Here is a 17,464-nt window from a genome sequence, read left to right on the forward strand (position 1 = left end):
TTCTGTACAGTCAAGCAGCATCATTTTGTCAAACGATTACATGGTTTTTAAGATCTCAGCCCAAATTTTCACAGCATTCTCAACATTGATTTGTGGATGCAGTGTCTTCCAGTTCTGCTGAGTTTAGATTTATTTTGTCCATGAGAATGTTTAATTCCAATATAGAACCCACAAATCTAATTAAAGTAAAAGCAATCAGGGAAAAGCTATCAAAAAAAAGTTATCTGCCCCCCCCCTCAGGAAAAGATAACACCCAGTCCAGAGGAGTGGGGCTGGGACAGGGGAGAGAAAAAGTCCAGGAGGTGCCAGGAGAAAGCAGTATTGCTCCATATACAATTTCTGATACAATGCAAAAAATAATAATTTGAGGGTGGCTGTTTATACAAAGCTGTGTATCTAGAGATAGCCAAAAATAAGCTTTGATCACAAAGTAAATTACTTTAATATATAAATGTGTCAGTATAATTATACTGGATGAGGAGCAGGAGTAGGCAATTCAGCCCCTCATGCCTGCTCCGCCATTCAATATGGTCATGGCTGATCTCATCTTGGCCTCATCCTCACCTTCCTGCCTGCTCCCCATAATGCTTCATTACTCCAAATTCAAAACCTATCTATCTCCTCCTCAAATTTGTTTAGTGTTCCGATGTCCACTGCACTCTGGGATAGAGAATTCAACAGACTCATGACCCTTTGAGTTAAGTAATTTCTCATTTCTGTCTTTAAGCTGTTAAGTAACAGGGTGTTTGCTGTCGAGCATATGGGTTGGGGTGGATAGAAGTATCAGTTTTTTTAGAAAGACATGTACACACAGTTGAACTTACCGTGCCAGTATGATTTAGCTTGCAATTCCCAGCATTCCAGTATTAAAATACTTGTGCCTCACAGCACAACTCATGTAAAACTTTATTATGAATACTGTACTCCAATTGGCAGATTGTACTGTGAACATTTACAGTGAAATCATGTCCTGTTATTCACAGTAAAATGTTTAATATACAATTGATTACAGGTTGGTAGTAATAAGTCATAATATATTGTTTATCTATATACATATAGCTTAATATTTCACATACATTTTCTGTCAAAGCATAGGCAAACTATTTACAAATTAGACCAACTGCTGAGCAGCACTCCTTTGCTACAATGTGTAAACCCCATATTCCCTGCAGACCACACAGTGAGTTACTGTATGTAGTGTTGCTCAGAGAACTGCTCCTTCATGACTACCACAAGCTAGGACTATGTGCGAGCAACAGCTGGCAGGTCTCAACAGCTGTTCTTGGACTGGTTTAGTCTTCCAAGATCCATCTTTGCATTGGCCATAGCTGTGTAATTTAGCGAACATCACTGGATGACTCAAGTCAGTGAGTGACAGCATTCTTTGGGTAAACTCTCAAACTGACAAGTGTGATTTAATATATTTGTTGGCCTGAAATGGAAAAAGCAAGAATGCCTCCAATCAGTGTCTTGCATCACGAACGTTGGGATACAAAAATGTCAAGGTAAAATGGGATTAATTATGAAATTGTTGCGGGGGTATAAGCATGTGCTGCCCAACATCACCAACCCTCCCTCAAACTCAACTCACCTGCCAACCCTGCTTACATTAACCCTAACCCAACTTGTCTGTCATGGTGCTGGACATCTCAGCATACAGCAATTAGACATATATAAAAATTAAACTGACTTTTTTTTGTACATCAGTGAAGTGCTCAGTGATGAAGAGGTGGAACAGGAGAACAAAGCAAAGAACAGCATCTCTCAAAAACAGGTAAAAAAAAACCCCAAGTAGTTCCAGAATGTGTAATTTGGTAAATTAGCATTGATAGAACTGCACAAAAGTATCGTGCAAGAATGGGGCTATATCCTGATGATTTGTGTTAATAGAGAGTTCGGCATACGAAATCTGGAAATCTGGTTGTGAGGTAGGAGAAAATGGCTCTCGAATCTATTTAGCTGATGCTTAGCTGGCTCCCACACATAACCGATGACCTTGAGAGTCCCTCCTCTCCATGACTGGAACAGTATCAAACTAGGATGTTCAACAGCATCAAATGAGGCAATTGTTCAGCTTGGGGAAATTTGCACTTGACAGTATTGTAGCACTCAGTGGAGCTTATTACAGTTGTGCCCACCTATGAATGCATAAAGTAGGCAACACCCTTTACAAGGGTAGGGGTATTTACTTAAATGCAGTAGACTCTATTGTATAGCGACTCCATCTATTATTAAAACCAACAGCCTTTCTTTCATTTGGTTCATTATCACCTTCCTGGTACTTTTTGAGGTGTGTGTGTGTGTGGGGCGGGGGGGGGGGGGGGGGGGGGGAAAAGAGAGAGAGAGAGAGAGAGCGCTCAAACTTAATTCAACTACTTTTTCATGTAGGCTATAGAAGACAATTCTGAAAAATATAGATAAGAGTGTGCTCACTGCTTGTTGCTACATTACCCCCGACTTCAAAAGTGGGAAGCTCATTATGGGTGACAATATTTTTGTTGCATATTTTGCTGAACTTAATATTCACAAGTTTACTTGGGAAATACCAAATGGCATCCAATCTGTTGGAGTCTGCAACAGAATATTGGAATCCAGGCTCCATTGGATCTGCTGTGCTAATTGGATCTCGGGTGTTGACGACGCCATCTCTAGCAGAAGCCTGGAAGCTCGCTGCCTAACCAACACTCTAAGGGCGTTGGATGGACGGGGGAAGGAAGACACGCAATATAAATTTGGTGCATCTCTAGAAAATATGCTTAAAACTTAAGTGGACATTTAACTGTAAACCATGTGCAAAACCTGAAGGGGATAAATTACAAGGAACAAATTTTTTCCTTGAAAACTATAATGTTTCCCCACAGGTTCTGTCAGACCTTTCGGGCTCTGCTATAAAGGACTGATATTTTTGAGGAGATGCTGATGTGGTTCAGGAACCATCTATATTGTTGTAAATCCCAACAGTTTGGGGCAGAAGATAATCTCAGGCCATTATTTCCAGGCTTGGAACAAATGGTTTGAGTATCAATTAAAAAATGGGATGAGATATGCTCCTTTTATCAACAAGAACAAGATCTGTACTCTCATCAGTGTCATTTGACACTGAACTTGGAGAGGATAATTGTGGGCAAAAAGAGCACAATTCTTGGGGCTTAGAATCTAATACACGACTCGTATTCGGATATCCCAGTGGCTACATGAAAGGACAGCAACTTCTCACTCAGGCTCAGTTATAAGAACATCCCTTCAGCCTCAAGAATTCGTTCACAGTGGTAGAAGTTGGTGTCTCAGTTCAATCTTTAATATAAATCCCAGCAATGAATATTAAAATCAGAATCTAATGATACCACATGTTTCAGTTATGATAATTTGCAGATATATTGGGACCAAGTCCCTGTATAGTTTGTATAATTTTATTTGGGTGTAATAATATCAGCAAGGACTCACAGAAAGAGTACACTTTATTAAATCAGAGCATGTGTGTCCAGAGCATTTGTTTGGTTGAAGGACAATGGCGTTTGAGAATAGTTTGGTGTAAAATACTGAGGGGATACTGGACTGAATGGAGCCAAAGGCAGTTTTAGGTGAATGAAATTAGGCATTGTGTGAATATTTTTAAAGTATTTCATCAGATCATGCAATCAAAAGATACAAATCTGTTAAAAAGGATGACTGAATACTTCTCATCCTTAGATATTTGTCCCAGTGTCCAATCTGGTTAAGACTGTATTATGTTACACTCACTGATGAGATATTGATCAGGTCAAATACCTGGAACCTTACCAAGGGATATGTCAGCTGCACAATCGTGCTGCCTTCATGTGCAGTTGCTGACTGACCCATGCTGAACAAGTTCTCTCTACCGACTGAACACCTGGGCTGCCACAATCAGGACTTTGCTAAAGGAAGAACTTTGGATTTTCCATTCCAAGTCTAAGAGGTCTGGATTCCTGATCACCCTAGGAGTGTACAAAACTTGTCACAGAATCTTCATTCCAAACTAGACCCACCTAATTAAACCGAGGGATAACCTGAAAATATCATGCCACAGACCCCCATAAAATTGATTTTGGGGTTATTCAGTTTAATACTGTTCAATAAAACACAAATCCAACACTGGTTTGTCATTCTTACAAACATCTAATATTAATCCATACATTATTTGACACTGCATCCTTAATTTGGATTTTAAAAAATATTTATCCATTCTATCCCAATGTAGAAGAAAGACACCCACAGTCATATTAAGGGGTAAATTCCAACTGGGCAGTTTTCCAACAGTTCACCCAGTGTGTGCGCACTGAGTGGGAGAACAGAATCCAATATTTGACTTGATGGAATGTACAAGATCAAATGAAGGACTCTGATTTTTAAAAAGTGGCACGTGCTGACACTTTCCAATCAAGGAGTCTCGAGGACAATCACACCATCAGAAGGGCTTACATTTTCTGATACAATATCACAAAGTGTCAACAGCTGTTGTATTGCAGCTTTGAATACAATTAGCCCAAGAGTTTCAAAAATTAGGATTAAAATTAAAAAAACACTACATAGTTTGTGCTGGAAATGAGTGAGACAAGAGTTGGGGGGAACCTCTATTGACACCAATAGTAATACAAAGCTAAGCAGTATACACATTTTTTGAAGGCAAGCAGACAATTCAGTGTAGCTGAATACACCCAATGCACTAGTATGAAAACTGCCTCAGTACTGTACGCGTTATTCAATCTGGGAGGATAGAGGAGGTGCCATTATTGCCCCATCACCACACGCACAATATATGTAATGATGGAATGTTTACTACCCATTAATATTAGAAATGGTTACACTATGAAATAAATGTCATTTGTTGCTTTTATAAATTTAAGTCAAGCCCTTCAAAAAAAGTTTAAATAAAATCTTTGTTGCCCCATCCCCCCCGTCACGGCTTTTTTCCTCCTCCCCCACCACTGTCATGGCTTTCCTTCCCTCCCCCCCCCCCCCCCCCCCTCCTCCCCCACCACTGTCATGGCTTTCCTTCCCTTTCCCCCCTCCTCCCCCACCACTGTCATGGCTTTCCTCCCAACGCCCCCACCCCCCCATGTCATGGCTTTCCTTCCCTTTCCCCCCAGTATCAGGACTTTCCTCTCTCCCCCTCCCCCCCCCCCCCCTCTCCCCCACCAGTGTCATGGCTTTCCTCCCCCCTCCACCCCCCCATCATGGGTTGCCTGGTATAAGAAGGGACAGGACAACTCCACTGCTTCTGGAAATGTTTCACATGTGGCTCGGCAGAAATGCTCCTTTGCTGTAGTGATTAGACTACTGCTTCCCTTTCCTGAAGGCTGGAGAATGACTGGATACTGCAGCAAAATACTATTGCAGGACAAGATTAGTCCTTGGGGAGCTCATGGTCAGATGGACCCATGACTAGAAACCTCCATCAATAAGGATCTCCATTGGTTTGGCTAGTGGCCCTGCCTCATTCCACACTTCAAATTTTAAATGGGACTAACTGTAAACTGATTTTAAGAACTGAAAACAGATCTCCAAGGAATCCAGAGTGCCCTGGGGCTTTTAATGAGAACATTTAGTTTTTGGGAATAAGCAAAAGGTCTCTAACCTAGATCTAATGCCAATATTTACATCAACACCACTCACTATACTGAACAAGACTGCTCAACACTCAAAACTTATCATACACAGATCTGAACAAACACTGAGCTCAAGAGTTCTATTGACCCAAGTTCAGAAAGAATCATATCCTTCCAAACACCATGGCTAAGACCCAAGAGTGTCTGAAACCCAGTCCAAAGCCTGCTTTTGATATGTGGGTACAGTCAAGGAAAGACAGATGCTGTGCCCTCAAGTTTGAAGTGGCACATTAATAGATCCTTTGAAATAAATCAGGACTTACTTGGGGCTTGCTTTTAATGCATTTGACCAAGTTCTTCCCACTCCCACCCCTTTGTCCATTATAGGCTTTCACTGACATCAGGCATTCACTGACCATCCACTCTCAGTGGTTATTTTCAGAAGCCCAAATTAAACATTACAATAATGACAGGTACAAAAAGTACAAAAAACAAAACTGCACTGAGAAAACAAAAAAAAAAATAGACTGGGTTCTAGTGGGAAAGGTGACATGGAAAGGGGAGGAAAGTTATAACCACAACTTTATCCAGGGTTCTAAATTATGCCATGCTTTCTGTTACCTCCTTCCATATTACCTGAAGTACATACTTCAGTTTTTCCAAAGGCACTTAATATCCACACAAACAGCACAGACATTTGCAATGGAGTTGGATCCTGTGTTACTGTGATCCACACAGAAATCAGGATGTAAAACAAAAATATTAAAAACCGGAAATAATCATCATGTCACGCAGACTACCAACGTGAACTGGTTCCTACCGAGTGAGGCCGGTTTGTGGTATGAAAAGATGCATCATAGTCGGCTAGAGATTTGTAACTTTGTCAGTTCATCTGTTTCCTCTGGATCCTTGTCACTCACTTTGCCATCTGTTTCCTTGGCCTGTTCTTTATTGACCTTCTGACATGCAGAAAGCGAGTTTTTAGCCTCAGTGTTATCTGAGTAACGAACAGATCTGTCTGATATTGGCAGAGAAGGCACAAGGTTGGCAAGCTCATCTGTGGGCGAACGCCCAATACTTCCGTCCACTTGCACTCGGATGTCTGGAGACACTGAGTGCTGGTGTGATGGGATGATCCCACTGTTTGTGCTTTTTGGGTACAGGTATGTTTTCATCTGGCCTTTGCCCTTAACATTGACCGTCCCTCGGTAATCAAAGTCATAACCCATTTCGCTCAATATTCGATAGCTCTCTTCACTCACCTGGATCCTACACTCCACTCCTGTAGTGTCCATCCTACTAGCAATGTTGACTGTGTCACCCCATATGTCATACAGTAGCTTTGTAGTGCCGATAACACCTGCAGTGAGGGGTCCATGGTTGAAACCAATCCTTAATTTAAAGTTGAACCATAACATGTCCTTGTTGAACTCATCCACGACCCTCATCATTTCTTTGGCAAACTCAAAAAGCGTCTGCAAGTGACTGTGCGGATGGTTGCTATCACGTCGTTGCGATGGATTCAACCCAGAAGCTGCCATGTAAGTAGCTCCAATGGTTTTAATCTTTTCAATATTGCTGTTGTATTGGGGTTTGCTCAATAATTCATCAAAATCACCAATCAGTTCATTCAACACTCGGTAGCACTCCTTTCCCCCTTCATAGTTCTCCTCATAAAACTCACTGAAATTAACTATGCTGGCAAAAATAACCCCAACATCCTCGTGGTTTTTGGAGTAATGGGGAGTCACCTTGAGCTGATCAGCCACATGGGCTGGGATAATATTATGAAGGAGCCAGTCTGCTTGGTCTTTCATGCTCTGTATCTTGTGCCGATGAAGATCTGCCTCCACGTTGCCATGGTAATTGAGACGGTAACTAACCTCAAACTCCCGGTTCAGGAACCAGACGAGCAGAAGCAACAAAACAATATCCAGAATCACTTCTTGTCTGATCAATTCCAGATTCTTTGAACTTCCACCTGACATTGAAATATTGCATCCAACTTCTCTGCTTTTGGGAGGTGGGATGGTGGGGAGAGAGAGAGAAAAAAAAGAGCTTTTTATGACAAGTGGCAACAAACAAATGGCATGTTTTACTATATAAAATATGTTCAGAGTCAAGATTTGCCTACAATATACATTGATGCTAGCCTGTATACATCACAATATATAAAACTTTAGATAAACACAAATGATGAAAATAGCCAGAATGATTGAGGAATTGAGGGAATTATGTAAATTGGCATGCTTTCTCTGGAAAAAAAAAAGTCAAGAGGATTCTCAAGGGAGTAAGGATATTAGAATCACAGAAAAGCTATGGCACAGGAAGAGACCATTTAGCCCAAAATGCCTCTGCCTGCTGAAGAAACAAGCTGCCCATTCTAGTCCCACCTTCCAGTAGCTGGACAGTACCCTTGCAGGCTACAGCAACTCAGGAGTAGATCCAAGTACCTTCTGCCCCAACCACCGTTCCCGGACAGCAAATGCTCGGCACTTACCACTCTCTCTTGGTGAAAAAGTTTAACCTAGTATCCCCTTTAATCCTACCAATCACTTTAAATCTCTGTTCCTGGTAACTGATCGTTCCACTAGGGCAAACAAGTCATTCTTGTCTGCTCCATTTATGCCTCTTATAATTTTGTACACCTCGATCAAGTTACCCCACAGCCTGCTCTTTTCTAAGGAAAACAACCTTAGCCTACCACATCTTTCCTCATAGCTGTAACTGTCCAGTCCTGGCAACATTCTTGTAAACCTCTTCTGTACTCTCTTCAGCAATTATGTTCTTCCTGTATTGTGCCGACCAGAACTGTGTGCAAAGCTCTAGCTGTGATCTAACCAATCTTTTATACAGTTCCAGGTTTACATCTTGCTTTTTTAATATACATCTCTTGAAATAAAGGAAAGCATTCCATGTGCTTTCGTTGCTACCTATATACCTGCCCTGCCACCTTCAGGGACTTGTGGACATGCACTCCAAGGTCCCGCACACTCTACCCCTCTCAATAATCACCCATTTATCGAGTATTCCTTTACTTTGCTTGCTCTCTCAAAATGCACCACTTCACACTTCTCTGGAATGAACTCCATCTGCCACTTTTCCACCCACTTTGTTCCATGATAAGCTACATCACCTTGTCCAGACCAGCAGAGTCAGAGGATATGTATGCCCTGTACTTATAGCCTGCTTTTAAAAATACATGATATCACATAGCCAGGGTAACTCAAGGCCCTGAAGTCCCAGTGAATAAGAAACAAAGCACCTTTTATGTCCTTAGTTCTCAAAGCATTTTACAGCCAATGAATAGCTTCTGAAGTAAAGTCAGTGCCGCATAGGCAAATGTGGCAATCAATTTTGCACATAACATTGAACAGAAAATTAGATCAATGTCTAGATGGACTGTCCTAATGATATTGGTTGAGGGATGAATTTGGACAGGACACCAAGAGAACTTCCTGAAAAACTGCGGTGGGATCTTTAACAATCAATTGGCCCATTGTGTCTGATTTTGTCCAAAGAGCTATCAAACCTGATCCCGTTTTCCAGCTCTTGGTCTGTAGCCTTCTAGATTACTACACTTCAAGTGTATACCTCAGTATTTTTTAAGTGCAAAAAGGGTTTCTGCTATTCACGCAGTGGGTTACACGCCCCACCACCTTCTGGACAAAAATAAATTCTCAATTCACGTCAACCTTTTTGGCCAATTACTTTAAAATTTTGCCCCTGGTAATTAACCTCAAGGCCTCAGTTTTATCGCAATGATGACACCTCAGACAATGCTGCACTCCCACACAATCTAGGCTACTAATTCAGTGCAGTACTGAGGTAATGCAGTATTCTGTGAAGTGCCATTATTCGAAGTACTGTTGGAAATGTCATTTCTTTCAAATGAAACTCCATTTCCCTGCTCAAGGAATGCAAAAGATAAAAATCAACCGGTAATCCCAAATTGACTGAGATGTTTCGAGAAAGCATTAATTGTTAAATTATTTGCTACAGACTTTCCACAACCTATTTTAAGAGACACAATAATGAATCTTAAATCTTACCCAAATGATTCTAAAGGTTCAGATTGGGGATCAGGAAAGCTGTAAAGAGAAAACAAAAATAAGTCTGCAAGCAGTTGTCTTGTCATTCATGTTCAAGATCCACCACTTTCTCCCTTTGCACTTCCCAAGACATCTAATTTCTTCAGCTAAAATGCAGTTTATACAGGTTCATCATTCCTTTGTCCACAAGTTATAATTATCCTGTTAATGTCTGTGATTGACAGTTTGGGAAGGTCTCGTGTAACATTGCTTATAGGCGAGGAATATGGGTGCTGATGTTTAGCAAAGTGCTGTTTTACTTGAGTTAGACCCATCGCTGTAATACAAAATCTCCTTTAGATGCTATTAGTAACTTTGATCTATCCCCTCCAAAATGTATTTCCCAGTTAAACCCTATTTCCAGATATTTATAGTATCTTTTCTCTACCGTACCTCCTATGATTGACTTGCACTACTAAAAACACAAGCACTTTAACTCCCTCTTTGAAAGCTCCTCTTTTTTCAGTTATTTACATGATGTAAAATATATTCCTCTTGCTTTACACAATGTAACTGTAGTTCTTGCTGAAACGATCACTGTGCGGTCTATTACCAAGTCATAAATGACTAGCAACCGTGTAAATGATCATTTGCCTTGTCTGGGCTGCAGCATCAACATTCAAGATCAACATCTTAAACAGCTTGGTTTGGCCCAGCTGCAAACATCAGCTGGGAGTCAGTAGAATCCAGGCCCAATCCAACTGAAATTTCCAGCTCCAGACCAAAATGAAAGCCTACATGGTGAAAACTTCTTGAACAGTGGGTTTAGTGATTTTACCCCCATCAGAATTACACAATTTAACATGTTCTTTTTGGCTTACCCAAGGAAGGAAGATAGTGAAAGTTGAGAATATTTTAGCTTATAGAATTTGAGGGATTTATTGTTCTTTTTCTGCTGGTTACTTACATATTATTGCTATTTGGATATTTGATTAACTTACACAGAACATTAAAAAGTAGGAGGTGGCCCCTTAACCTTGGCTGTGCCACTCGATGGCTGATCAGATTGTGGTCTCAAATCCACTTTCCTGCCCGCCCCACCTTGGCTCCATTTAGTTGGTCAGAAATCTAACTCAGCCTTGAACATATATTACGACCCACCCTCCACTGCTCTCTGTAGTAGGGGATTCCAAATATTAATGAACCTCAGAAGAAATCCTCCTGATTTCCACCTTAAATGGGAGATTCCTTATTCTGGAACTGTATCCTTGCGCTCTAGATTCCTCCACAAGACTACTTGTTATTTGACCTCAATAATTTCTGTCTTGGGAATGGGTCAATGCCAAAAGGCAGCTCTTCTGAGTGAGACAGAGAATAATCATATACTTAAAAAACAGAAGTTCCTCGTGGAAGTTCAAATGATTACAACCTGATTTCAAACTAGAATATTGCTGCTGGAATCCAAGACTATCCATCCTAAGAGTTTATTCATCTTGATTATGAAGGAAATGTTTGCAGCACAAAGTGGTTGTCACAGTTCTCAGTCGTGTGTGTGTCCCCCGCCCCGCCCCCCACATTGCCCAGCAGTCCCTTACAAAAACCTTCTTCCCACCTCTCCCTCCCCTATTGTTAGAGGTCTTCTCACCTCAGGTTAACAGCTGAACTGATCCCATATCTCCGAAACCAGCCAGTGGGACACGGTCCTCTGTAATGCATTCCCTTCTGATAGTGCAGTGTAGGTGTAAACCCAAACCCTGAAATCTCACAGCTGACTCGCTGGTGCTTCAAACTCATTGTATCAAACTCAATTTGATGCTCTTTTTTATATAAAGTCCTCACCAAAGAGAGGTGAATGTAACATCTGCAAAGGAATCCAACCCCATATCAAATGAAGTGAAAGGGATTTGATACTCACGTGGAAGGACATAGCGTCACATACAGCAGGATGAGAAGCAACACGCCTACTATAGTAGCCAAGGAGAATCTCATCCAGGAGCTCAACTGGCAGAAGTTACAGTAGTGAATGAAAGTGATGATCATTGCACAACAGAAGAACATGGTAACCTGCAGAAAGAGCCACAAGTAAAAAGAAGATGCATTTCAGTTAATTCAGCACAGACCAAGGTGCTTTTCGGTTGGCAAAGATCTCTGGCATATTACCATTTTGTTTTGTTTGAAACAATATGGTAAGATGCCTTCACTTGAAAGGCCATATTAAAAATCAGAATATAACAGTGATAAGATAATAGAATAACGCACAGCAGAGGAGGAAGTCATTTGTTCTCTGAAAAAGTTACCAATTAATCCCACCATCCCCATCGCCTTGCAAATACTTCCCTCTTGGAAGTTACTATTGAATCTTCAACCACCCTTTCAGAGTGTGCATTCCATTTAAATAACCCAAAGGGACAATTAATTCAACAGAATTAAGGCAAATTTAGTCAAAATCGATTCACCACTTGTTTTGTGGATCTTCCCCATTATGATCCAAGGATACTCACATTGATATTTGTTTTAAATTCACATGTGAACTGGGAGAACACAGCAACAGCAGGGAGAGAGATGAGAATGGCTCCGAAAAAATGACGAGGCAGCCAACCTGAGATTGCCCTCATTAGTCTTTTGGTACACGGCATCACCTCATCCAAGTAAAACGCCATTCTACAATGGAACAGTGAGCTGAGGTTAGAATAAATGGGTAATACATTAAAGCAGCAATTCCAAATTACATTCATATATTTCCTGCAAATACCCACAGCCTTTACATCTAAACTGAGGGTACAGAACTGCAATGTAAAAAATAACCTTGATTCTGTTGACTAATAAAGTGGCCCAAGTATGAACTGTGCATTTATATTGGACCCTGAATACCAGTGCCTGCACTTTGTTATTCTGTATTCTAGCATAAACAGACAAAGTTCGAAAAATACACAAAAAATGAAAGATCAAGCATCTGATACGTTACTCTGTCTGGCTCTCTCCGCAAATGCTGCCTGACCTGTTGTGCTTTTAGCAGTTGATTGCACGTTGCTGCATGTGTGCAATACTAGTTATTTCCAGGAGATGGAGCTGTAGACAGTTTTCTAAAAGAAGCTGGAGCTGGCCATGAAACTAAAATAACCAGAGCTGGGCAGTCATTTGGAGAGAAAGCACGGCTCAATCGTCTGCACTGAAACGCAGCTTCTGCTTTGCAATTCAATGTTATTTCACAGGCTATTCGGACCGAACTGGGACAGGCTGTAAAATTTAAGAAAATTGCATAAATTTGTGCTGCATTGCACAAATTCCAGATCTTTAACACCCAAACGACAAATTACGTTTCATGTCACCACCTTAAGTCTAGATTTTTTGGGGGCTTGGTGGGGGGGGGTGGTGGTGTCAGCTGAGGTGGCCTGAATGCATTTTGCAGGTGGCTGGCTGGAGTATCATTTCTAGTCACCTTATGGGGAGATGGCCAGCTACATTGCTGGTGGCAGCATGGGACCTGGAGAATAAAATTGAGAATGATTGTGACAATTTTAAAAGTTTTTAACCTATTGCAATCCATCACTACCTTCAATTCAATTCTCTACAATCAGAGAGCTAGGTGAGGCAGCCGCCAACATCCAAAGCACCCACAGAAAGTGCAATATCTTTCAATTATTAAACAAGTCCAACATCTGAAAACTCTGTCACTTGCTGAGAGCTTGTTGAGATCTAGTCTCACTCTAGTGCACGCATTAAGATTGCTTGAGGCAACTGGTTGGGTAACAGTGAGGACACAGAAGTTTTCTCACCCAAGCAAATTTGTGGGGAAAGCAGCTTCAAATATGACAATGGGAAAAGTGCTGGAATGTGGCAGGGAGAAAAAGAGATGCTGTTGAAATTTTTTGTATTGTTAATAAAAAAGGCCCCATCATTATAAGACGTGACAAAATATAATCACCGAAAGAACCACCCAAGTATGGATCGGGCACTTTCTTGCAGGTAACATTTCTATTTAGACTATTTCTTCACGGGCCTCCTGACCTTAATCAAACAGGTCCACTGGAGGATTTAAAAATCCAGGTTGGTACTCCAGTACAGTACTGAGATACCACTGCACTAACATGGTGCTGAGGTCAACCATATCATTCTACTCCTTTTGCCGAGATCAGATATTTCAGTGCTGAAACAGCAGGCTAGCTAAGGCAAGTCACCCCCCACCCCTTACCCCAAACCACTCAACCTGATTGAATTTTACATTGAGGAAAAGACTAATATTTTTAAACACTGACATTTCAGAACACACAGAATAGCTACATTCCAACGAGAGAAAAAAGTCCAAAGGGAGGTCCCATCATTAGTGGTTAACTTAAACGTTTAAAAAAAACATAATTGAACAAAGATGGGTGGCAGGTCAGAAGACTGGACTGAATATAAAAAACAGCAAAAAATGACAATAAGTGTATTAAGAAGGAAAAAATTAGAGTACAAAAAAAGAGCTAGCTAGAAATATAGACAGATAATAGAGTTTCTATAGATATTTTTAAAAGAAAAGAGTTAACAAAGTGAGCACTGATCCTACAGAAAGTGAGTCTGGGGATTAATAATGGAAAATAAGGATATGTCAGATGAATTCAACCATAATTTGTGTTAGTCTCACAAAAGAGGATACGAATAACATCCCAAATATAGCTGCAAGTCGGGAACTGGAGGGGAGGAACTCAAGAAAATTACAATCACTGGGAAAGTAGCAAATTGTTGGAACAGTGGATTCGCAAGTTCCCAGGTCCTGATGGATTTGATCCTAGTGTCTTAAAACAATGGCCGAGATGGTTGATGCATTGGTTTAAGTTTTCCAAAATTCCCTAGATTCAGGGAAGGTTCCATTAGATTGGAATGTGGTGAACGTAATTCCTTTATTTGAATGGGTAAGAAAAAAAACAAACTATAGGCCAGTTAGCTTAACATCTGTGAAAGGGAAAATGTTGAAAGCTATTAGTAAAGACATTAGAACACGGCGCTTAGGTAAATTCAAATCAATCAAGGAGAGTAAACATGGTTTTGAGAGAAGGAAATTATGTTTAACCAATTTATTGAAGTTCTTTGAAGTAACACGTGCTGTGGACAAAGGTTAGTGGATGTCCTGTACTTGGATTTTCAGAAGGCATTTGATAAGGTGGCACATCAGAAGATTATGGCAGAAAATAAAAGCTCATGACGTGGGAGAACATTGACATGGATAGAAGATTGGCTAAATAATAGCAGCGTGAGCATTAATGGATTATTTTCTGGTCGGCAAGATGTAATGAATGGTGTGCCACAGTGATCAGTGCTAGGGCCTCAACCTTCTACAATTTATATAAATGACTTGGATGAAGGGACCAAAAGTATGATTGCTAAATTTGCTGATGATGCAGATGGGTAGGAAGCGGACAGGCTACAAAAGTATATAGATAGGTTAGGTGAGTGGATAAAGATCTGGCAAATGGAATTTAATGTGGGAAAATGTGAAACTGTTCATTTTGGCAGGAAGAATAAAAAAAGCACTTTATCTAAATGGTGAATGATTGCAAAGCTCTGAGGTGGAAAGGGATCTGGATATCCTAGCACATGAATTGCAAATGGTTAGTATGCAGGTACTGCAAGTAATTAGGAAAGCTAACAGAATGTTATTGTTTATTATGAGGGGAATTGAACACAAAATTAGGGAGTTATACAGACTACATCTGGAATACTGTACACAGTATTGGTCTCCTTATTTAAGGAAGGATGTAAATGCATTGGAAGCATCTCAAAGAGGATTTACTAGACTAACACCTGGAATAGGTGGGTTATCTTATGAAGAAAGGCTAGACAGGCAAGACTTGTTTAGAAGAGTAAGACACGACTAGATTGAAACACAAGATCCTGAGGAGACTTGACAGAGTGGATGTGGAAAGGATATTTCCTCTTGTGGCAGAATCTAGAACTGGGGGTCATTGTTTAAAAATAACGTGTCACCCATTTAAGGCAGAAATGAGGAAGTTTCTTCGTGGGTCATGTGTCTTTGGTACTCTTTCTCAAAAGGTGGTGGAGGCAGAATCTTTGAATCTTTTTAAGGCAGAGGTAGACAGATCCGCGATCAGAAAGGTGATCAGGGTAGGCTGGGATGTGAAGTTGAGGTTAAACTAAAATCAGCCGAGATCTTATTTAATGGCAGAGCAAGCAAAGAGTCAACTAGCCAACTACTGCTCCAAAATTGTACTTATGCAACTCATAATAACCAAAGCAACTGCCCAAACCTGTACTCTGCATCACATAGCAAATCAAACATCTGATCAGATGTTGCAGTTAAATAAAACAATCTAACCCAAAGCCCAAATACCTAATTACACATCTTGCATTGTAAAAACATGGGAATTCAACATCATTAAGCTGTTATACAAAATGCAATGCTGCATCAACAACATGGTAACACAGGCCTCCCTGATTTGTGTTTTTTTCCCCAATTATCTTTTTTATATAACAAAGCTTCACTCGCACTTAAAGCTAAGCAACCTGTGGGAAGCACCCGATGAAGAACTACAGAGTAGATGCACTGAGACATTTACACAAACAGTGGTTTATGGAGGGTGTTGAAATTCTGGCAGCCCTTTCCCATGGAGCATGGACCCCCAATGCACACAGCCATCTACACACAGCATGCTTGCCTCACCTGATGGAGATAACCAAGGAAAGCACTTGAAGCAGGATCGCAAGGACAAAAACCACAAGAGAGGCATGCGAAGGTGATGTACACAGTCCCTGCTTCATGAAACATGTGATGGAGAGAAAGAGGAAGACTATGGTGGAGAGAAAGACATCAAGGAGTGAACTGAATGTGGCACTCGCAAACGTCTTCTCTGATGCATTGTTCACAACCTATTGGGGAAAGAAACAAAAATAAAAAACACTGTCTGTGTTCAAGAAGATCAAGTACCAGGGCATCACAAACATATAAAGCAGAACAGATGGGAACGGCATGATCTTTACAGATGCAATTCCACGTATAAAATGTTCGATGTAGAGAAATTGGTTCAAGCAAGCAACGGTATTACCAGTCTGTTACATCCAACTTCAATGAAATATTGTCCTACAAATACCAATTCCATTGTATTTCAGATGTCTGGCTCCCATTTTTGTTATATCCATGTATTGTCCTATTCTCTCCCTTCATAAGGTTTTGATCGTTTCTCTTCATTCCTGCTCATTTCTATATGATTTGCAAACATTTCTATTAAAACTGAGCTGCTGCATCCTTTCCGGAAAACTGGAGTGACAAGTTTTATATTTCTGCACGGAGAGTGGAGATCATAGTATAAAGGCTGACTAAGATGTACAAAATGTCAAAAGAAAAGGATTAGAGTCCAGGTAACTGGAATGAGCAACAGGTACTAAGATACAAAATGTTGAAATCATTAAAAACAGAGCTAGATGCAGTAAGGAAGATTTGCGTGGCATTTGATGAAAGCACAGACGTTTGGCACCATCCAAGACAAAGCAACCAGCTTCATCGGCACCTCATTCACTACCTTAATATTCATTCCTTCCACCACCAGTGCTCAGTGACAACAGTGTGTACTATCTACAAAACACACTGCAGTAACTTGCCACAGTTCCTTCGACAGCACCTTCCAAATCCCAAACCTTTTCTGTATTCATTTACGAGATTTGGCATCACTGGCTAGGCCAGCATTTATTGCCCATTACTAGTTGCCCTCAAGGTGGTGGTGAGCTGCCTTCTTGAACCACTGCAGTCCCTGAGGTGAAGGTACACCCACAGTGCTGTTAAAGAGGGAGTTCTGGGATTTTGACCCAGCGACAGTGAAAGAACGGCAATATATTTCCAAGTCAGGATGGTTGGGGAGCTCGAGGTGTTCCAGG

At 40.8% G+C, this 17,464-nt stretch overlaps 1 protein-coding gene across 2 annotated transcripts in view; it reads right to left on the bottom strand.

The window, feature by feature from the left end:
• Positions 1-6,279: 6,279 nt before the first annotated feature.
• adcy9b (adenylate cyclase 9b) overlaps positions 6,280-17,464 on the bottom strand; it is a 139,202-nt gene continuing 128,017 nt past the window's right edge. Inside the window, exons 6-10 of one of the 2 annotated variants that reach the window (XM_078240497.1) lie at positions 16,257-16,462; positions 12,100-12,259; positions 11,514-11,662; positions 9,620-9,658; positions 6,280-7,577 (exon numbers count right to left, since the gene is read on the bottom strand). In XM_078240497.1, coding sequence (XP_078096623.1) covers positions 6,422-7,577; positions 9,620-9,658; positions 11,514-11,662; positions 12,100-12,259; positions 16,257-16,462 — 1,710 coding nt within the window. In that variant the 3' untranslated portion in view covers positions 6,280-6,421. Of the gene's footprint in view, positions 7,581-9,619; positions 9,659-11,513; positions 11,663-12,099; positions 12,260-16,256; positions 16,463-17,464 lie in introns of both variants that reach the window. The other variant, XM_078240496.1, reaches the window with a different exon arrangement.

This window comes from Mustelus asterias, chromosome 23 (genome assembly GCF_964213995.1).
Source record: "Mustelus asterias chromosome 23, sMusAst1.hap1.1, whole genome shotgun sequence".
NCBI classification, from domain to species: domain Eukaryota; kingdom Metazoa; phylum Chordata; class Chondrichthyes; order Carcharhiniformes; family Triakidae; genus Mustelus; species Mustelus asterias.